Below are 21,446 nucleotides of genomic sequence, written 5' to 3' on the forward strand. Positions count from 1 at the left end.
AAAATGTATTATTATGGAACTTATTAATCATATGACTATTCTTAAGCTTAAATACTACTTAGAAATGAAAGCATTTTATTTGGAGTTGGAGAGCCAGCTCATTGGGTAAGGGTGCTTCTTCTCAAGAGGACACGGATTCAGGTTCCAGAGCCCTGTTGGTGGCTGGGTGGCTTTTAGCTGCTTCAAACTGCATCTCCAGGAGGATCTGAGACCCTCTTCTGGCCTCCCATTGGAACCTACATGCACACAAATGAAAATAAAAATAAATCCTTAAAAACATAAAAAAAAACCCACACCAGATAATATTGAATAAAATAGTAGCTTAGATGGCATAGTGGTACTTGCCTTTAATCCCAGTATGTTGAGGCAGGAGGATCATGAGTTCAAGATCAGTCTGGGATACACAGCAAGGTCCTGTCTCAATACCCCTCCCTCCCAAAGTCTTCAAAGAACAAGTGACCAGCTTATATCAGACATCCAGGCGACTGATCTGTTCAGCTCTGTTGACAAAAACTCTTGTCTGGATTCCTGAAATGAGGATTTCATGAATTGTTTAGTTTTAGTTAGAATCTACAGGTTAGGATTGGATCCCTATTCCTCCTTGTGACTCCAATATTCCCCTCGTTACAGAAATTAAAATATCACAAAAACTCCTCTAAATAGGCTCCTAGCTACCCCCCCTCTCTTTCTCTCTCTCTATCTTTCTTGGTTTTTCTCTATATATATCTTTTTTGGTTTTTCCAGACAGGGTTTCTCTGAGTATCCCTGGCTGTCCTGGAACTCACTTTGTAGACTAGACTAGGCTGACCTTGAACTTGCAGAGTCCCGAGACCTGGGATTAAAGGAATGCACCGCCACCATCTGGCATTTTTTTTTTTTTTTTTTTTTTTTTTGGAGACAAGGTCTTCCTGGCTGCTGGAACTGTGTAAACCAGGGAACTCACAGAGATCTGATTGCCCATGCCTTCTAAGTGCTGGGATGAAAGGCCTGTGCTACCACACCCAGTTACATTTCTATCTTAAAGCCTGACATTAGGGCTGAGGATGGAGTTTAGATAGTAGAGTGCTTGCCTAGAAACTGCAAAGGCCTGCGTATTTAATGCCTCACCCCACAAAAACTGGGCATGGTGTTGTACGCTTATAACTCTAGCACTGAGGAGGTGGAGGAAGGAGGATCAGGAATTTAAGGCAATTTTTGATACATCCTGGGCTATGTGAGACCCTTTCTCAGAAATTCAAGGTAATCCTCAGCTACACAGCAAGTTCTTGGTCAGCCTGGGCTACATAGCGATGCAGCTGAGTGGTATATCAATCATCTAGCATGCGCAAGGCCCTGCATTCAAATAACACATACACACAGACACACTCCACACACACACCTATGTCCTTGGCTCTGCTCACTGAAAAAGCTTTAGAAGCAATACCCAGTCCCAAAGAGTGAGCATCCCAGCACCCAGAGTGTGAAATCAGAATGACTTTTCCGACTTCAAAGGACCAGGTGTCACTGGAGAAACGGCTGATGCCAGACTCCAGGCTGGAAAATATGATGTGCACTTGGACTATCTGAACATTCTGGGCAGCGAGGAGCACACATGAGGATGCCACCACAGATGTGACACCTGCATCCAGGGTTTGGCAGTCAGGCGACCATATGGCCCTTCACACCTGCTGTCCGGAGTCTAGGTTAGGCCTGTTGGCCTGGCCTTCACTCTCTAAACTCTCATATGGTGTCCTGTGACAGAACTTTTCCTGGGGAGACACAACACACCCATCTACTCAGGGAGCCCAGGACAGACCTAACTACAGATACCACCAAAGTTTAGCTTGGTGATCCGTGAGTTTTATTGGGGTTACTTACAGGAATATGTGTTAGGAGTTACTTCTAGGAGCAGAAATGACTCAGACAGTTGCCCACCCCAGCATGGGTGACAGCTCACTAAGCTGGGAACCTGGAGCACACTGCACAGCCTGCAAGAAGCTCAGCAGGTTGGAGAGTGTCCCCCCCAGGTGCCTCAGTTTGTCTAAACCTCAGTTGGTTTTTGCTTCTTCCCAACAGCTGGTCTGGGTCTGAGTCTTTTCACCTTGGCTTCTGGGAGGGGCCTAATGGGTCTGGCGGGTTTCAGGGACTTCCTGAAGCTCTTTTGAGTTGTTTTCCTTCTTGCTTAAGGAGCTTCCCTACAGGATAGAATGTTTCAATCTCGGAGGAGTTTGTTACTCAACATAGGGTCACACCATTTAAGAGAGATCCTCTACCAGGTGGAAAAGGGAACTTTTCATTCCCTGAGAACTTTCATCGCTCCACCCTTAGTCTGCCCTGCCCCCTTTAAGATATATTTAGAAAAGATTTTTTTTTTTTTTGAGACAGGGTTTCTCTGTGTAGCTCTAGCCCAGGCTGGCCTCAAACTCACAGAGATCCACCTGGCTCTGCCTCCCGAGTGCTGGGATTAAAGGTGTGTGCCACCACCGCCCGCCCGGCTAGAAAAGAATATTTAACAAATACTTTAGTTTTTAAAATTAAGTTAATTGGTTCTGGAGGGATGGCTTGGCAGTTAAGAGCACTTGCTGCTCTTGAAGATGATCTGGATGCGTTCCCAGTGCTCATTTGGTGGGAAGTGGAGGCTGGGAGAGTGCTTTGAACTGGCTGAACTGGCGAAGTGGGTCCAGGTGGGTCATGGCACCCGTCAGCTGGGCACAGGAAGTTGTTGACAGACTTTGTTCCTTTAGAGTGTGATCCCACATGCTATGATCCCAGCTGCGTGGGGGACTGAGGCAGAAGGCTTGAAAGTTCAAGGGCTGACTGTGCTAGAGAGGAAGTTCAGGGCCAGCCTGGGCAACCTACTGAGCCTTGTCTGAAGACCAAAAGGGGAAGAAGAAGGGCTGGGGATCTAGCTTAGTGGTAGAGCACTGTTTGGCATGTGCCAGGCCCTGGGTATGAAAAAAAAAAAATAAAAGGAAAAGGAAGGGGCGAGGAGTTCTGCTCTTGGCACTGACTCAGGGCTATAATGCCCATTACACTCCGGGAGGTTAAGGCAGGAGGAGAAGAGAATGAGCCGACCTAGACTCTGCACACACACACACACACACACACACCCTTGTCTCAAAGGAACAAAACAAAAACAAATAAAAAAAGGTGTTATCTGCTGCCATTTCCTTTGGGGTTCGGGCCCAAGGTTAGATGCGTCCTACGAAAGGGCTTGTGTCTACGCGCATGGAAGCCTCCTGAGGGCGCGGAGGCCCAGGCTAGAGGCCATGGTGCCTTTTAAGGACCAGCCTCGGGACCAAGGTCTTCTTCGTGGAGGGCACTCAGCTACGACCCGCCTGCACCCGCAGAGGGCGCCGCAGACACACCGAGGCGGAGTGAACCTCAAGCTGGGTGCGAGGGCGCCGCCAGCACAGCTTCTGGGAAAGGCTTCTCCCCCAAAAGAAACTCCCGAGCTGCAGCCAGGAGGGGATGAAAGTTGGTGGGGAAAGCAGAAAAGAACGCGCATATTAAAACACGAGTTCTGCTACTGACCCCAACCAAGCGCCCAGGTGCCTGAACCTGTTTTCCCATCTACAGAGTTGGATGGTGTGCATGTGTGTGGGGAGGGTGGGGAGGGGAGGGAGGTGGGAGGTGGGGGGGGGGTGAGGGGGGTGGGGGGTATTCGGAAAGTGCTCTTACCAGGATTCGGAGACAACCTAGATCCCAAGTACCACCTGCCTTCTCTGCTCCTCCCTAGTCTGAGCATCCCCGCCGCCCAGCATCCGCCAGCTCGGAGGAGCCGATGTGGGTACCGCAGCAGGGCTGGACCCGGAGGGCACGAGGGGACACCGGGCCAGAGCCCCATCCGACCCATTCTTCTCCCCCTCTCCCCCGCCCCGACTCCTCTCCACCCCGGGCGCCGGGGGGCCGGCCGTCACCTGGGCACTCCGGGGGGAGCGGGCCCGGCGGGCGGGGCGCGGGGCGGGGATGGGGGCGGGGGCCGGCGCCCCGTGGGAGGAGGCCGGCCACGTGACTCCCGCGGCCCGGCCGGGCTGCCAGGCGGGGAGCGCCGCTAAAGGCCCCGGGAGGTGGTGGCGGGCGCGGAGCCCGAGCGGCGCGGGACTGGCCGTCGGGGCCCCGGGGACGGCGGGCCCCCGGGAGAGCTCCCATGCCATGGAGAAGCTGGCGGCCGGGCTGGCCGGGCTGCGCTGGAGCATGGGCGCTTTCCCGCTCGACCTCATCGTCAGCCGCTGCCGCCTGCCCACGCTCGCCTGCCTCGGGCCAGGTACCGGGGTGTCCGGGGAGGGGACACGGGGGGAGGGGAGGGGAGGGGGGGAGGGGGGGGACCGGGGACAGTCGGGGCCTCGCTCGGCTGGAGCTGCCGGGACTGTGAGATGCACGCAGCCCCTGCCCTCCAGGTCTCCAGCGATCTCGGAGCCTCGCTTGCCTTCTGGGGCGGCTCCCGAGACAACCGGAGACCCCGAGCCCGGGGACCACTTTCTGGGCCCCATCCGGGCACGGGGGCTAGAAACTGGTGGCAGGGCTGGGACAAAAGTTTTCAGTGCCCTTTGGAGCCAGTAGCGCGGCTGAGTCTCTGGGCCGCTCCGTCGTCGGTGCGCCCCGCTTTCCCGGCGCTTGTCAGCCCCTTCCCCAGCCGCACCCCCTCGCACTCTTTGTCTCCAGCCTCTCACCTTCATCCTCCTGCATCCCTTGGACCTCTATAAGTCTGTTCCCTACCACCACCCGCTAGCCCCTTTTGGGGGGACCTTTCTTGTACCGTTCTTTGGCATCATCCTAAGGTCCTCTGGTAAAGGGCAGGCTACCCTCAGGGGAGGAGGCCTGAGTGAGCGGGTCCCACCAGGCGTCCAGCCCCCCCACCCCACCCCCCAGCACAGGACCCTCGGCCCTCCCCCACCTCTCCTATTTCTCCAGCAGTCCTCCCCCGGTGTTCCGATGACGGGACCGGGACCTTATTTGGGAGAGCCTGAAGGTTGCACAGAGTGAGAGAGGACTGTCGTGTTGGGGGGGAGAGGGGAGCTGTTTGGCTGGGGGGGAGGGGCGGGAGCCCGGAGCTGGCAGCCAGGCCGGGGGGTTTTGTGTAGGAGAAGAATAGGGGTTTGGCCCGCGTTGGCACGCTCGCTTCCCTGAATGCTAATGGGACTGTGCTGTCTTCTTCTTGGACTGGCAGCCCCTGCTCTGACCAGCAACCGCAAGAACCGGGCACGGTGGGCACCAGGCAGGCTGGAGCAGGCTCTGTGGGACATCGGTGTCTGGGTCCGTCAGGCAGGGATACCTGAGGGTCCAACTCTTGTGGGACCTCGCTCCTCACTCGGCGTGTGATCCCAAGACTGTGTCTGCAGCTGCGCTCTGTGTGTGCTTGTGAATAGGAAATCCTGCCCTAGGTTCTTCCTGCTCACTTCCCACGCATCTCTTTGCCACCCCTTTCTTTGAGTTCTTTTCTGCGCTCTTCTGTAGTATAGGCTAGGCCTCCCCTGCGTCCCCCTGACACCTGTGCGTCCCATTACAATCGTCAGTTTCCTGACTTCCACTGGGCCCCCCCTGGCTTTTGGTGGAGGGCCAAGATCGTGGACACTCATTCATTGAATGAGTGGATGAGAAGTGGTGTGTGGTGGCCTAGCTGTCTGTGACAGCGTGGTTATGATAACCGTGGTCACCATTAGAGTGTGAATGGATACTTGAAATGGTGTGTCCTTGCAAGGTCCCCTCGTGGGTGTCCATTCAGGAATCGTCCCTTGGTGGGATGTTGAGACTGAGTTGTGCGGTTTGGGTGACGAGCATTTGAGCTGCTGGTGATGGTGACCCCTGGATACTGATGTGTATAACCTGTGTGGCTTTGGCCTGTGTCCTTTTGCAAGAGTGAGTGGGACCTATTAGGTTAGGGCCTAGAAGGAGCTTGTGGAGTTCGAGAGAGCAGCAGACCTTCATCTCTTCCCGGAGCTGGAGAGCTGAGGAGGAAGTCTCAGGCAAACCTCCCTGGCATGCTCTCCCACACACATACTCACACACAGGGTGGAAGATCCTCCCTTGAAGGCCCCGGATACCACACCCATTCATACACCATACGGACATGCTTTATGAAAGAAACCCCCACTGTTAAACCATTTCCCATTTGTTTGGCTGGTAGGAAATTTGCTCTGTGTGTGTGTGTGGTGTGTGTGTGTGTGTGTGTGTGGTGTGTGTGTGTGTGGTGTGTGTGTGTGTTGTGTGTGTGTTGTGTGTGTGTGTGGTGTGTGTGTGTGTGTGTGTGGTGTGTGTGTGAGGGGGTTGGGAAGGAGACATCCCCACCCCCACTGTGCCCACCAGCTGCATCCAGGATACGCCCATCAGTCTCCTGGAAGCTGGGCTGCTCGTCCTGCTCCCCTGGAAACCGTTGCTGAGGATGGAGCCTCTGGGGCCCAGACCCCTCCCAACTCCAGCACCTCTGCCCCAGCACTGATTTCTCAGCCTAGGCTCCTTCCTCCTCTCCAGTTCTGCTTCCTAAATCCCCCATAGGTCCTACCCCAACTCTAAGGATTGGCCTCTTGAGATGAGATTTGGGTGTCTGGGATTAACTCCCCCATCCTTTGGGGTCCCATGACTATGAGACTCTGTGGCGGTGGGTGGAGGGAGACAGTGTCTCTCTGAAAGATCCAGGAGTGGACTCCTGTAAGCCTTGCCATTCTGAGCAGACAGTGACTTTATGAGCTCTCCTAGCCAGGACCCACAGGGACAGATCCCTTCTCGGTCCTTTCCAATGCCCCAGCAGGGCCGACCAACCGTTGCCTAACCTGGGCACTGACTAGGCAGGATCCTGCTGGTGTGAATTTGCCTGGTTCTAAGACCCGACTCCTTTCAAGAGCAAAGTCTTTCTTACTCCGCCCCGGCCTGATGTCCCCATCCCCCATGTCCCCACATGCCCTCAGCTGGGTGCTTTAAACTCGCTTTCACCAGGCCTCCTGAGGCTTGAACATGCCTGGAGGGCAGAAGCTGGCTGGCCCAGGCTCATCCGCTGGGAGTCCCTAGCCCCAGCTTGGGCTGGGACAGCCCATACTCCAGCGGAATGAGAATGAGAGGCTGTGGATGTTATAGCTTACAGAGGCCCCGTGGGGAGTCGGAGCCCAGAGGCCACAGCCGACGACAGCCCACTCCTGGCTCCTCCGGTGTTGCTGACCAGTGCAGGGATCACAGGGTGAAATCCCCCGGCAGGGGCTTGCTGAGGCAGAGGTGAGGGTCAATCACCAGTCTTTTCTTTCTTCCTCTCCTAACCTTCCCTCTTCTTTCTTTCCTCCTCTCTCTTCCTCTCTCTCCCAGGGGAGTATGCGGAGGGCGTCAGTGAGCGTGACATCCTGCTCATCCACTCCTGCCGCCAGTGGACGACGGTGACGGCCCACACCCTGGAGGAGGGCCACTATGTCATTGGACCCAAGATTGACATCCCTCTGCAGTACCCAGGTGTGCCCAGCTAGGGCCAGAGGGCTCAGGGTCTTTGAGCATGGGGAGGCAGGAGAGCCTGGGACCAAGGGTGCAAGGGGAATGTAAGGAGAGGCCGTTGAGGACCACCTTTCCTGGCTTCAGGGATGAACTAGGACATACCAGTGGGGTGGTGGCTAGGAGTCATGGTTAGAGTCAGGGCTTAGGAGTATCAGTATTGTTTGTGGAGATGTTTTCGAGGAGGTGGCGCTCGGGCTTACAGACTTTTGAGTCTTGTTTTATATTTTGGAGACAGGTTTTTCCCATATCCTGAGTGCTGATTATAAGCATGAGCCGTGGAACTAGGTCACATTTTATTTTTATTTTTAAATATTTTTAAAGTAATGATTAAAGATATACACTTTTTTTTTTTTAAAGACAGGGTCTCCCTCTATAGATCAGACTGACTCGAACTCACAGAGGTCTGTCTGCCTCTGCCTCTTGAGTGCTGGGGACGAGAGGTGTGCGCCACCACATCTCTCAATGTATACCCACATCTCGAAGCCACTACACATCAAACTTTGCCCCTAACTGGAGAGCTCCAAGGCTGGCCCCTGAGCGGCCTTTAGCTTTTTCAAATGCAAACAAAGAGGAAGTCGGCTAAAGTCTTCTAAGGACCGAGGAGTCTGTCAGCTTGGCTACCCTTTCCCCCAGTCTTGTGTTAAACTTACGGTCTTCCTGGATTGGCTTTTTAAACAATGCTGAAGTGTTGGATTCCTAAAGAATTTGCTAACTACCTTTTTTTTTTTTTTTAAATGTGTTTTATGTTTATTTTTTATTTGTTTGCAGTACTGGGGTTAAAACTAAGGCCTCATGCATGCTAGGCAAGTGCTCTAGGTACCTCACTGAGGTACATCCCCAGCCTCCTCTCTACGTTTTCGTTTTGATTTTTATTCATTCGTTTTGTGTGTGTGTGTGTGTGTGTGTGTGTGTGTGTGTGTGCGCACATGCACATGTGTGTGACAGCACATGTAGAAATCAGAGATCAACTTGCAGACTCTTGCCTTCTACCCTGTGGGCAAGGAACCGAGCAGGTCTTCAGGCTCGGCTGCACACCCCTTGACCAGTGAGCCATCTCAGCGATCTTTTTATTTTGAGGCATGGTCTCGATAAGTTGCCTAAGTTTGCTCTGTAGTCCAGGCAGGTCTTGAACTCATGCCCCAGCCTCTTGAGTGGTTGGGGTCACAGGCCTGCGCCATGCCACCAGTCCTGGCTCTTTGTGTTTTATGAAAGGTGTGGTTTGAAGAAAGGATCTGCTGCCAAAGGGAACTGTAGCGCTTCGATTTTGCAGGTCATGAATCTGAGGGCCTTACCCTTCTCTGTCCTTACCACTGCTCTCTCTGGCCAGGGCCTCCCCGGAATCAGTGGACCAAGGCTTAAACCTGGCTCCAGCTTTGATCTCTTTACCACACATCTGCAGGGATGGCCCTCTGTACTTCCAACACCCCAGGGAGGAAGCCGCCCCAACAGTCTGGCTGACTTGGGGTTCTGTCCTGGCTGTAGGCTTTTGGTGCCTGCTCAAGCTAGAAATTCCCCTCACTGAGAATCTGGTATTGACTCAGGTGCCTTCTTGGACTAAAAAAAAAACCCCAGCAGTTTGGGAAAGCCTTCACGGAGATGGGAAAGAGTTTGGGAAAGCCTTCACAGACACTGGTACCATTCCCGTTGTATTTTTTAAAGTCCCGGGAAACCAAGTCACGGGCTTCCCAACCAACAGTGAATGAAGGGAGGGGGGCCCCCAAACCCCCAGCCCTTTCCCCCATCCATTTTGATGGCTCCTTAGTGAGAGATGGGGAGAGGACAGTGGGGTGACAGCTGGCCTGCAGGGCCTGCGGGGCCCCAGCTCCCTCTTCCGCTGGGCGCCTCGCTCACTTCCTAGGAGTGAAAAGAGGGGGCTGGGCCTCCGAAGAGGCTCAGAGTGCAGGCTCCACGCTGAGCCCTCCCAATGAATTAATAATGGCACTGTCCAGGCCGGCTGTGGCCAGGCGCGGCCAGCGGGGGAGGGGTGGGATTGGGGGGCGCTGCCACTGTGGCCGCCCTCTGTCTCCAGGCTGCCGGGAGTCAGGGTGACTTGGTGTCTAGAGACATCCGGGCCAGTGCTGCCCGAGGGTCCAGACACCTTTCCCAAGCACCGGCTATTTGCAGAGCCAGGTGAGCGAGTCCCTCCTCACAGCTCCAAAACCGGCCGCAGACGATGCATCCGTTTTCCATACTAGAAACCAAAGTCCAGATGTACATGATTTCACACCGCGATTGGATGCACGGCCGAGACTCAGCCGCATCCGACTCTGAAGTCTGTGCTCCGTCTGTCCCACGTAGCAGCTTCGGGTACCGAACCGGGCGGGCCTCGTGCTAACCAGGCAGAAGCAAACGAGTCCCTACCGCTGTTCTTTACCGAGAGCTCGCTGTGGGTCGGGTTTGAGGAGCAGCTGTAGGATGCTTCTGTCTGGAAAGGATCATCAGCATAGTGCAGATGTGTCTTAAGACTGCAGGGTGCGATGGTCCCCAGATCCTGTAGTGGACCTTGCTTGCCACTGACACCGTTGTGAGAGGCAGGAGAGGAAGCTGTAGGGCAGAGGTTTCTAGAGGCCAAAGCCCGACTCCCCGGAGGTCTCCCTTCCTTCCTCCCTCCCTGCAGAAGTGACCCGGCTGCAGGGGGGGCGGGGGCGGTGCTGGATACCATGGTTACATCGATCTTCCCTGCCACATCCTCCCATAATCCAACCCAGACTGGGCTCCAAATCTGGCCACAGGGGGCAGCAGGCATTTTTTTCATGCCTGGATGCTTATGGTGGAGGTATGGGGGTTCGTGTGTGGATATGGAGAAGGAGGAGACTGCAGCCCATTAGAGAGTGTCAGCCTCGGGACTCTTGCTTCTTGATGGATGCTGGCCCCTCCTCATTTTATCCCGGATGGCTTGGGCTGTGGTACCTCTTCCCTCTGGTGGCTGAGAGGTTGAGGCTGGACCAGGACTCTCTCTCCTGCTTGCTCCAGGGCACCACCCCATCTTCTCTCCTCTTTCTTACTCCTTGGTGCTGGATGTTGGTGGTTCGGGCCTGGCCTTTGGCCAGTGGCTCTTCAGACACCAGGGGTCTCTTCGTCTTCCTCTCCCTCTGGTTGGGCTTTGGGAGGGGTGGGAACCCTTTCCACTGTGTGTTTATCATTCTTTTTTTTTTTCATTCTTTTTTTTTTTTTTGGTTTTTCGAGACAGGGTTTCTCTGTGTAGCTTTGCGCCTTTTCCTGGAACTCACTTGGTAGTCCAGGCTGGCCTTGAACTCACAGAGATCCGCCTGGCTCTGCCTCCCGAGTGCTGGGATTAAAGGCGTGCGCCACCACCGCCCGGCTTCCACTGTGTGTTTATACCAGCAGCAGTGTGGGCATTTCTTCGGGTCATGGGTCCCCAAAGGGTTAAGACCCTCCTTCCCACTTTCCTAACATACCTGTCCCACACAGCTGCACTGGCTCTAAGTGGTGTCCCCAGACATGCAAGTGGCACTCCCCTGTGGAACACACCTGAGGCTCCTTTGCTGGTCTTCCAGGATCTTCCTCCACCATCTTCCTCTTGGTTTCCAGTGCAGAATGGTTTGGCCAGCCCCACAGTGACCATGTGTATGACCCTCAGTTCCTTCCTTCTTTACTTCCCTCCTTGGTCACCCGGGCTCTGAGGAGTATGGTGACCTCCTGGGTCACCCATGGGTCTGCTCACTGTGTGCTGTTCCCTGGCTCTTCTCCAGGATCCGTTACTGGATCGCTGGCCCGATTCTTGCCGGAGCTCATCTTGGATCGCTGTATTTCCTTGTTCAAACTCATCCAGGGGGCCTCATTCATTTTCTTTCCTGGTTTTATTGTGTGTGTGTATGTGTGTACACACATGCACGTGGATGTGATGTTCCTGAAAGTCTGTATGTCAGAATGGTGCATGGGCGTGTGTGTGTGTGTGTGTGTGTGTGTGTGTGTATGCACACTTGTGCAGAAGCCCAAGGTTGACATCAGGTGTCTTCATCAGGTGTTGCTGTCTGCTTTATATACTGAGGGGGCGTCTCTTCCTGAACCTGCAGCTCCTCCCTTCTGCTGGTCTGGCCTGCCAGCTTGCTCTGAGCATTTCCCATGTCCACCTCCTTCGAGCTGGGATTACAGACCTTCGGCCATGCCCACCTAGCTTTCCATGTGGGGATCTGAACCCTGATCCTCAGGTTTGCAGGACAAACACTTTACCTGCTGAACCATGTCACCAACGCCCTCACTTCTTACAGAATAAAATGTCCATTTGAAAGGTGCAGCTTGGGTTGGAGAGATGGCTCAGAGGTTAAGAGCACTGACTGCTCTTCCAGAGGTCCTGGGTTCGACTCCCAGCAACCACATGGTGGCTCACAACCATCTGTGGTGAGATCTGGTGCCCTCTTCTGGCCTACAGTCATACATGCTGTATACATAATGAATAAGTAAATTTTAAAAAAGAAAGAAAAAAAGGAAGGTGCAGCTTGTCAATCCCCTTACAGGTCTCTCTTCTGGAGCTCTTTTCTCACAGGTGCCTCAGGACTTGTCACCTGCGGTCATCACTGGGTACCCACTGTCTCTCCTACTATGCCTGAATTTTCCTTCTTTCTTGTTTTTCTTTTCTTTTTTTAAGATTTATTTACTTATTTATTATGTACAGTGTTCTGCCTGCATGTATGCCTGCAGGCCAGAAGAGGGCGCCAGATCTCATTACAGGTGGTGGTTGTCAAGAGCCACACTGTGGTTGTTGGGAATTGAACTCAGGACCTCTGGAAGAGAATCCAGTGCTCTTAACCGCGGAGGTGTCTCTCCAGCCCCCCTGAATTCCTTAAGAGAGCAGACTGTTTACAGAACTGTGCATTCTGGAGGGCCTGCGGCAGTGACTGACAGGACAGGGGGCGTGTCATGAATGTGAGTGAGCTCCGGTGAGGGAAGGCAGCCGAACTCGGGCAACTGTCCCTTCTCCATCAGGCTCTCCCCGTGAGTCCCCCCTCACCTATTCCGGCCTCTTTCTCCGGTGTGAAGCCAGAGCTGTCCTCAGCCTTCCGCCCGCCTCAATTCCCAGAGGGACTACGGAGTTTAGGATAGCAGCTGGTCAGGGACCTGGGTGTTCTCAGGATGCAGACCTGGCCTTCCCCAGCAGCCCGCGTCCCTCCCCTGTGCAGGCAAGTTCAAGCTCCTGGAGCAGGCTCGGGATGTTCGGGAGCCTGTGAGATACTTCAGCAGCGTGGAGGAGGTGGCCAGTGTGTTTCCCGACCGCATCTTCGTGATGGAAGCCATCACCTTCAGTGTCAAGGTCAGACCTGGCCCAGGGTAGGATCGTCCCAAGCTCCCCTCCCCCCCAGGTTAGTGTTGAAAGAGGGAGGGAGGGAGAATGGCTTCCGGGCGTGCACCCTTTGGTACGGCCAGGCTATGCCAGGAAAGCAAGCAGTCTGTTTGACTCAGTGGACCGCAAAGGAAGATGGTGGAGCAGGAATGCTGTTGGAGGGGGTCACGACCTGATGAGAACACTCAGGGTGGCTTTCTTGTCCATCAGTCCCTTTCTCTTTACAGTAGTCGTGGGTGGGTGAGGCATTGTTCTCACCCCGAGTGGTCAAGATGGCTTAATAAAATCTGCCATGATTGAGCGCTTCCAAAGCACACCTCTATACTAATAGTATCGTACGAGGTAACTAAGGACCTCAGGAAAAAACGTTCAAGTCGCACAGCGTCTCTTCAGCCCCAGTCCAGTGCTCTTGCTCTTATGTCCGCGACCGCTGAAGAGGAAAGGCCTGGAGACCCCGCGGAGCTTGGAGCTCAGCGGCGTGTGACTTTCCTTGGGACCCAGGTTCGGGCCTCACCTTGTCTCTGGGATTCCCCCCAGGTGGTGTCCGGCGAGTTCAGCGAGGACAGCGAGGTGTACAACTTCACGCTGCACGCGGGCGACGAGCTCACCCTCATGGGCCAGGCAGAGATTCTGTGCGCCAAGACCACCAAGGAGCGCTCGCGCTTCACCACGCTCCTGCGCAAGCTGGGCCGCGCGGGGGCCCTGGCCGGAATGGGCGGCCCCGGGAACGTGGGGACGGCGGGGGGTGGCGGCGGGGCCGCCAGGCCGGTCAAAGGCAAGATGCCCTGTCTCATCTGCATGAACCACCGCACCAACGAAAGCCTGAGCCTGCCCTTCCAGTGCCAGGGCCGCTTCAGCACGCGCAGCCCGCTGGAGCTGCAGATGCAGGAGGGCGAGCACACGGTGCGCGCCATCATCGAGCGCGTGCGGCTGCCGGTGAACGTGCTGGTCCCCAGCCGGCCGCCGCGCAACCCCTACGACCTCCACCCGGTGCGGGAGGGCCATTGCTACAAGCTGGTCAGCATCATCTCCAAGACGGTGGTGCTGGGGCTGGCGCTGCGCCGGGAGGGCCCCGCGCCGCTGCACTTCCTGCTGCTCACCGACACGCCGCGCTTCGCCCTGCCGCAGGGCCTGCTAGCCGGGGACCCGCGCGTCGAGCGCCTGGTGCGCGACAGCGCCTCCTACTGTCGCGAGCGCTTCGATCCGGACGAGTACTCCACGGCGGTGCGCGAGGCGCCCGCGGAGCTCGCCGACGACTGCGCCAGCCCCCGCCGCGTGCGCCTCTGCTTGCCGGCACCGCGCGCCCCCGGGCCCGTCCGCGCGCCTGGACCCCCGGGTCGCCTCGGGCCGGCTTTGCCAGCGCCCGGCGACGGCGACCAGGAGTACGTGAGCCCCGATTGGGCCGGGGCGCCCGAGCCCGCGGCCGCGTGCGCCGAGATCCCCTACGAGGAGCTGTGGGTGCACCAGGCCCCCGAGAACCTCGCCGATGCCCGTGCCCGGCCGCTGTCAGGGCCCGATCTCATCTCCTTCGGCACCGTGGGGCCCCCACGTCATGAGTCCGAGGCTCCACCGCCTCCTGTCCCCCCCAAATCCGAGGCGGTGAGTCAGCTCTGCTCTGTCCTCGAGGGAACTTGGGCAGGTTTTAAAAGAGGGCCACAAAGGTGTTGACACCCGGGCCCCTGGGGTGGGACAGGATGACCAGAGTGAAGGGGGCAAGGGAAAGGGGAAAGACCAGGTGTGGAGAATCGAGGGTGAACTGGAAACCGGATTACCCACAAGCTCCACAAAGTCCTCCGTGAAGGGGAAGTTGCCACGTGCAATAATGTAGGAAATGACTTCCAGCAACCCCTAAACTCCTTGAGAGTTAGAACCACACTGTAGCATCTGAGATGTTCTGCGCTGAGGAAGAGTTTTTAAAACGGTTCCCATGAATTTGTCTTCAGGACAGTTCCCTCATCAGTCACACCGATTAACACACTCTTCAGGGAACTTAATTGGAAGGACGGGATCCAGGTGGCAGATCCCGTCCCTCCCGTTTGTCCCTCTTGTCACACCCTCCCCCCCACCCCCCCGCGTCCCCGAAAGAAAATCTCTATCTGCCCCTCCCCCATCTGCTATCCTTCACAGTGAATTTACGGTGGACTAGGGGACTGCTGTGGACCGAGTGTGAGGGACAAAATAGGCTGGAGACGGGCCAGGTGGATAGCTGGTGTGTCTAGACAGGGCAGTCTCCCTGCTGGGTGGGGTACGGGTGTCAGGGCCAGAGACCCCCCGGGCCCGTCTGCTTGGGAAGTGAGGTCAAGAGGGCCAGCTGCCTAGTGAGGCAGTCGCCTTCTGTCTGCAGGTAAAGGAAGAGTGCCGCCTCCTCCACGCCCCTCCCGTGCCCCCTCGGGGGGGCAGCAGCTGCAGCAGGCTCCCAGGCAGCCCCCCAGTGCCGCCCCGGTTCCCTAAGCTGCAGCCGCCGGGCCACTCGCCCAGCCCCAGCCTCTCCTTTTATTCCTCTGGCCTGCAGGATGGGTGAGTCACGGCCTCGGTCCCTGGCTTTGCTCAAATGCACAGTGTGGTGGGGGGGTTGATCATTCTGTGCAGGGATTCTGCTGCAGGAAAAGCACTGGTTTTCTTTCTTAATTTCTCTCTCTCTCTCTCTCTCTCTCTCTCTCTCTCTCTCTCTCTCTCTCTATTTATTGATTTTATTTTATGTGTATGAGTGTTTTGTCGGCATGTATGTATGGAGGTCAGAAGAGGGCATCAGATCCCCGGAACTGGAATTATGGATGGTTATGAGCCATTCCCAGTGGGTGCTGGGAATTGAACCTGGGTCCTCAGCAAGAGCAACAAGTGCTCTTAACCACTGAGCCCCCCCATCCTCAGCCTCGAGATCATCTGTTTTCCAATTTGTACTTCCTCCGTTTGATTTCCCCTGCCTGTTCTGACATGGCTTGGGGATTCAAGAGGGTCTCAGGCTTTGGGGTTAGCAGGCTGGCCAGCTCCGGGGAGGGTAGAGGGATAAGTCTCCTGGCGAGGGCTGTGCGGTCCTATGACTGTCACTTCCCCCTCTCTCTGCCTTATGTGTCCACCCCGTGTGTCTGTCTCCCTTACAGGGCAGGCTCCCGCAGTGGCAGCGGCTCCCCGTCCCCCGATGCCTACTCCCTCTATTGCTATCCTTGCGCCTGGGGAGACTGCAAAGCCAGCGAGTCCTCTAGTCGCCCGCCCCCCGGACCCATGCCGTCTACCACCACTCAACCCAGCCAGGCCTCAAGAGCCCTAGCGGAGCCCCTGAGTGGTCGAACCACCTCCCTCTTAGGGGCCGACAGCCCAGTGGTTAAGAACTACCATGGCTGTCCACCTCTGTTCAAGCCCTCCCATCCCCAGAAGCGCTTTGCCCCCTTTGGTGCCCTCAACCCCTTCTCTGGGCCTGCCCATCCTTCAGGCGCTCCAGCGGCCTCCTCTTCTGGGTCCATGTCCACCTCGGGTGCCCTGGCTACCTCCAGCCCCACGCATTCCCCAGGCCCAGGCCCTCAGGGCCAAGGTTACTCAGCGGCTCTCTCCTCCTCCTTGTCATCCTCTGAGTGGCAGGAGCCAGCGCCGGAGCCCCTGGACCCATTTGAGTTGGGGCAGGCCAGTCCTCCTGAGCTGGAGCTGCTGCGCTGTCAGGAGCCCAGAGCTGTGGGGGCACCTGGGTCTGGACCCTGCCTTTCACCGATTGGTCCTCCCAAGGCCTTTGAGCCGGAAGGTTTGGTGCTGAGGCAGGTCCCCGCCTCCTTGTCACCAGCTGCCTTGCAGGGACCCGAGGCAGGAGGACCCCTACTCTTTCTCACCCAAGGGGTCCTGGAAGGACCTCCTGGCAGTCCCCGGGAGGGGACCACGGGTGGCGCTGGAGTCCGGGATGCCGTCTCCTGGCAACCACCAGCAGACTTGTCGGCACTCTCCCTGGAAGAAGTCTCTCGCAGTCTGCGCTTCATTGGGCTCTCGGAGGACGTGGTGAGCTTCTTTGCCCGAGAACGCATCGATGGGAGCATCTTCGTGCAGCTCAGTGAAGACATCTTGGCTGATGACTTCCGTCTCACCAAGCTTCAGGTCAAGAAGATCATGCAGTTCATCAAAGGCTGGAGACCCAAGATCTGAACTGTCCGCCCAGCGGCTGCACAGCCTGAATGCTGGGAGCAGAGGCCATGGGGTCTGCCAGAGACAGCGCTCCCAGGGGTCCTTCCTGCAGGGAGAGTCTGGGCCCACTGAGGCTGCTCTGTAGCTGAGTGTGCCAGGGGAGGCACACACACTGGGGACTGTGGCCCTCCGGGGCCAGGTGCTCAGGAGCATGTCTTGACTTTGTGAAGAATACTTGGGGAGGAGGCGCCGCTCTGCGCCTGGGGAGGCTTCTGCTGCCATTCCCGGAGCGGGGGGGGAAAAGGTGGTGTGTATGCCAACCCGGGGCTGTATGGTGGCGGGATGCCTTCCTGTGCCCCGCTGTAGGTAGCCTTTCAGACACCACACACTTCTCCGCCCTTCATGGTCAGGTTAGAGAGCGAAGGAAGATGGGCTCAGAACTTAAGTATAGTTTTCCCAAAGGGCCCTCTCCTTCACACTCTGGGCTTTGGCCTGCAGCGGCTCCAGAGTGAGGGGTGTGGCTTCTGTCTCTGAGGTACCCTCTTTCTGTCTGCTCCCATGATGAGGCCCTTGACCCTGGGCCCTGTGCCCAGCCCCTGCTTTGGGCTTGGCTGTGACGTCATCACGGCTGGCGATCGTGCGGTTCTCCATGGGGTGGTCCGAGGGCAGTTCCTGGGGGAGAGTGTCCAGACGTAGGCCAGCTACTCTTTGGTTCTAGAAACAACTAGTGGTCAGGTCCCCGCCACCCTGCCCGTCACTTGGGTTCCTCCTTGGTTTTGTCACTGGTACAGGACAGCGGGGCTGGTAAAGGGAGGCCAAGTTGCTTGCTCCTGAGCCCGGCCCCTGTACTTACACGGTTTGGAGACGATCTCTGGGCCCTTCGGTCCCAAGTGTGCTGATCCGTGTGCCGGCTCGAGGCCCGGCTAATGTACAAACCCCACCCCGGTTCTTCCCCAGTACCTCTAACAAGAACTACATCCCTCCTCCGGCGATGGGGGCTGGGGGTGGGGCAGAGGTGGCCGTTTTCTTGTCTGTCTTCCCTGACCTACCTAGATATTTATTTCTTGGGGTTTCTTTATGAAGAGTTGAGGCCTGCCCACACCTGTGCCTGTGGGAGGGGAACTCGGGAACTGATACCACGCTGCTTGTCTTCTCACAATGGACCAATCCTCAAGGATTAGGAAATAAAGCCTAGACCACAGACTAAAAAGTGCGGGACCCTGGGTGTTGGTGGCTTCTTCTTCTTCTTCTTTTTTTTTTTTTTTTGTGGAGGGCCATGAAGACCAAGGGCACAGTATGTTCGTCTCTGAGCAGGGGAGGACTTTGGAATAGTGTGTGTATGTAGCTCTTAATCCCTAGATACACACAACAACGTCTTCAAGTCTGTAAAACTGCACCCTTCCGCAAGAATCTTTAATCTCTAGTAATTTCTTTTTAAATTTTATGTGCATTGGTGTTTTGCCTGCATGTGAGTCTGTGTGAGGGTGTCAGATCTTGGAGTTACAGACCATTGTGAGCTGCCATCTGGGTGCTGGGAATTGAACCCTGGTCCTCTGGAAGAATAGTCAGTGCTCTTAACCACTGAGCCATCTCTCTAGCAACCCTCCTCCCCTTTTTGTTCAAGACAGGGTGTAGCCTTGGCTGGCCTGGGACTCACTTCGTAGACCAGGCTGGCCTCGAACTCAGAGATCCACCTGCCTCTGCCTCGCCACCTTGAGTCTTAAGTAGTTCTTCCTGCTTAGAGGGAAGAACCAGAAGTCAGAGCTCAGTGCCATTGAGGGTCCCCTGAGACACCCCGAGTCCCACAGTAGACACCTCGTCTTGGCCTTTGTGCACAGGATCAGTTCTTTACCTTCTGGCCATTTGCAAGTCCAGTTGAGATGACTCAACTTTAGAGTTGGTCTTCCTAGTGAACTGCATTGCCCTGTGGAGCCCGAGATGAGCTCCCCTTACAAGCAGGGCAGAGGCAGGGGTCAGAGCACCATCTGGGTTTAGAAGGCAAAGTGTGGTGGGACCTGAATCAGGATTCCATAAACCCAGTGACTCAGTGGGACTCAGTTAGGAGCCCAGCACTGCTTATACAACTAGGCCCTGACCCCAGAATTAGAGTGAGAACTTTACCACCAGGGGTGGGGTGGGACGAACCGAGGCCACACAAGTGAGGTGGGGCTGATCTGCAGGCACCCATCTTCCTCAGCTTTGCAGGATTCCAAAGCTCCGGCAAATGGTACGTCCTCTGCATAACTCTGTCCCACAAACCCGAGAAGCCAGGGCTGAGGCATGCCGAGCAAAAAAACTGCCTTCAATGACAGTGAGAGATGAGTCTGGGGTAAGAAGCATCTTCCGTATCCTGGTACACCATGCCCCTCTGTTCCTACCGCTCCGGCCGACCAGGGCTGCAACTGTACCGTAGGCAGCCCAGCCAAGGCACTCAGGCAGTCAGCTTAAGGCACGGGCACAGGAAGTCCGTTTTCTGGCCTCACGATCCCCTCCCTCTCAGGCAGCTGCCTCGACCTCCCCACGGTTCTGCTCCACAGCACAGCGCCTCGTTACTGAAGGGGGTGCTTACACAGAAGGGCAGACAGGAGAACAGAGCAGGCAGGCAGAGGCAACAGTCTGGATTTTATTATTACCCTGTGTTTGGCTGGGTACAGAATGCCCTCCCCACGGCCAGTCCCCACTGGCCTCCTGGGGGCACAGGCAGCAGGCGTTCCGGGTTACCCCAGCTGCTGCTCTGGGCCTCAGGCAGGCTGTAAAAGGAACACAGTGGGCTCACCCTCCAGCCTGAAGCACAGACTGAATCCAGTCCGACTTCAGCAGGAGGAAGGGCTGGTCAGGGCTGAAGGCACTGTGCGGGGGAGCAAACCCAAGACCAGACCCGGGCTCTCTCCTGCTTCCTGAAAATCTAGACAGCACAGCTGAGAAGTGGCACCAGGTCTGGGTTAGTGCATGGACGGGGCAGGCTGGGGGCCTGCTCACTGGTAGAACTTCTTGCTGGAGCTATTAGCGTGGTCGAGGAGCAGCTGGCATGGGGTAAACTGTATTCCATAGGCAGACTCGTACTTCCGGAGCCGGTCCACCACCTTCTGAGCGCCATACAGATCCACAAAGCGGAAGGGCCCTGAGCAGAGACAGGACTTCAGTGAAAGCAACAGTAACAAGCACAGGGTAAAGGAGGTTGGCTTCCCAACCTGCACACTGACCTCCCAGACAAGGGGGAAAGCCAAGCCCGAACACGGCTCCGATGTCTCCTTCTGCAGGGGTGGCCAGGATCCCTTCCTGTAGGCACAGGACGGCCTCATTCACGAACCTGGTTATCACGCGGTACTGGATGTCTTCGTCCGAGGAGCTGAGGAGGAGAAGGAACAGGAAGGAACATTTAGCTAGAGAAAATGGGGGGAGCTGGAGGGCAGCGTGTGGGGTGGAGGGAGTCCTGGGGAGCCCAGCACCCAGGATGGACCACAGCGTCCTGAAAGATGACCTAGCCTTTCTCTTGGAAAAAGGGGTGGGACTTTCCCTAACAGTTGTGAACCTAAGCACCCAAGACGGCCTGGCACAGAGGAGGCTCAATCACCGTTCCTGACAGATCAGTAACAACAGTGTGTTCCCAAAGGTAACAGAGCAAGGGGGGCGGGGGTGGGGCCTACACAATCCACCTCCCAACTTCACAGGCAGCTGAAGGCTTGCAGCCAGGCGGTGATGGCACACACCTCTAATCCAGCACTCGGGAGGCTGAGCCAGGCAGATCTCTGTGAGTTCGAGGCCAGCCTGGTCTACAGAGCAAGATTCAGGACAGGCACCAAAACTACAAAGAAATCGTGTCTCGAAAAACGAAAACCAAACAACAACAACAACAACAACAAAACCCAGGCAAGGCTTGCCCTGGCTTGGCCCGCTCTCACCTGGGTACCTGCAGCTGAGGACACATGCAGGGTTTTAGCTGTAGGGTTTTGCCAGCTTTGGCTCATAAAGAGAACAGAAAAGGGGCTGAAGAACGTTAGGCACAGTTCTGTGCGAACAGTCACTCAAAGCCACTTACACCTCAGGCTTGGCAGGCAGCCTCAGGTTCTCCAGGATCTTATCCATTTCAGAATTCAGGCTCTTATTCTTTGAGCCCTCCTGGTAGATGTAAAAGCCCTTCCCAGACTTGCGACCTAAGGGAAGAGAGAGACTGCATCCGTCACTGCCCTTCACCCTAGCTGAGAACTGTCTGCTGGATGCTGTGGGTTTCTAGCATTCTGTGCACTCCTAAATGCCTGTGTCTAGACGCCTGAGCCATTTAGTCCTTGATGACTGGCAGAGAAGAGAGGAAGCCCTCGGTGCATGCAAGTCTGAGTCTGAACAGGAAAGTCCACACTCCCCACCCCCACACTAGTGTCCACACACGAGGTCCAGGCCTTAGCAGTGATTTTCCCGCAGCCTTCCTTGTATGTTCTGAACGCAAAGACTGAACTCCCCACAGGAGGCCAGACCACAGGCTCAAGCCCGGACACAGGACTTGCTCCTGTGGTCAGCCCTTGGCAGGAGGAAGATGCTGATCTATCTATCAGGCATACATGGCCGAGTCCCCTAAGCCTAGAGGCCGCCT

The 21,446-nt window shown here is 56.1% G+C and overlaps 2 protein-coding genes across 2 annotated transcripts in view; one reads left to right on the plus strand and one right to left on the minus strand.

The window, feature by feature from the left end:
* Nucleotides 1-4,014: 4,014 nt before the first annotated feature.
* On the plus strand, nucleotides 4,015-18,072 carry Garem2 (GRB2 associated regulator of MAPK1 subtype 2). Its single transcript, XM_006994283.4, has 6 exons — nucleotides 4,015-4,246; nucleotides 7,273-7,413; nucleotides 12,594-12,724; nucleotides 13,292-14,353; nucleotides 15,099-15,271; nucleotides 15,856-18,072. Exons 1-6 carry the CDS (start codon nucleotides 4,135-4,137, stop codon nucleotides 16,877-16,879), a joined length of 2,643 nt encoding a protein of 880 aa, XP_006994345.1. The 5' UTR covers nucleotides 4,015-4,134; the 3' UTR covers nucleotides 16,880-18,072.
* Nucleotides 18,073-19,461: 1,389 nt separating this feature from the next.
* Nucleotides 19,462-21,446, minus strand: part of Hadha (hydroxyacyl-CoA dehydrogenase trifunctional multienzyme complex subunit alpha) — a 36,749-nt gene continuing 34,764 nt past the window's right edge. Inside the window, exons 18-20 of the mRNA XM_006994282.4 lie at nucleotides 20,898-21,012; nucleotides 20,062-20,207; nucleotides 19,462-19,979 (exon numbers count right to left, since the gene is read on the minus strand). Of these exons, the coding sequence (XP_006994344.1) occupies nucleotides 19,834-19,979; nucleotides 20,062-20,207; nucleotides 20,898-21,012 (407 nt within the window). The 3' untranslated portion in view covers nucleotides 19,462-19,833. The remainder of the gene's footprint in view (nucleotides 19,980-20,061; nucleotides 20,208-20,897; nucleotides 21,013-21,446) is intronic.

The sequence above is a fragment of the Peromyscus maniculatus genome, chromosome 22 (assembly GCF_049852395.1).
Source record: "Peromyscus maniculatus bairdii isolate BWxNUB_F1_BW_parent chromosome 22, HU_Pman_BW_mat_3.1, whole genome shotgun sequence".
NCBI classification, from domain to species: Eukaryota; Metazoa; Chordata; class Mammalia; order Rodentia; family Cricetidae; genus Peromyscus; species Peromyscus maniculatus.

What these genes read in the sequence shown, in the direction of transcription:
- Garem2 (XM_006994283.4), top strand. Translation starts at nt 4,135, where the DNA reads ATGGAGAAGCTGGCGGCCGGGCTGGCCGGGCTGCGCTGGAGCATGGGC. An exon ending in GCTCGCCTGCCTCGGGCCAG is followed by an intron (nt 4,247 to 7,272) that starts GTACCGGGGTGT and finishes TCTCTCTCCCAG; the next exon opens with GGGAGTATGCGGAGGGCGTC. An exon ending in CCATCACCTTCAGTGTCAAG is followed by an intron (nt 12,725 to 13,291) that starts GTCAGACCTGGC and finishes GATTCCCCCCAG; the next exon opens with GTGGTGTCCGGCGAGTTCAG.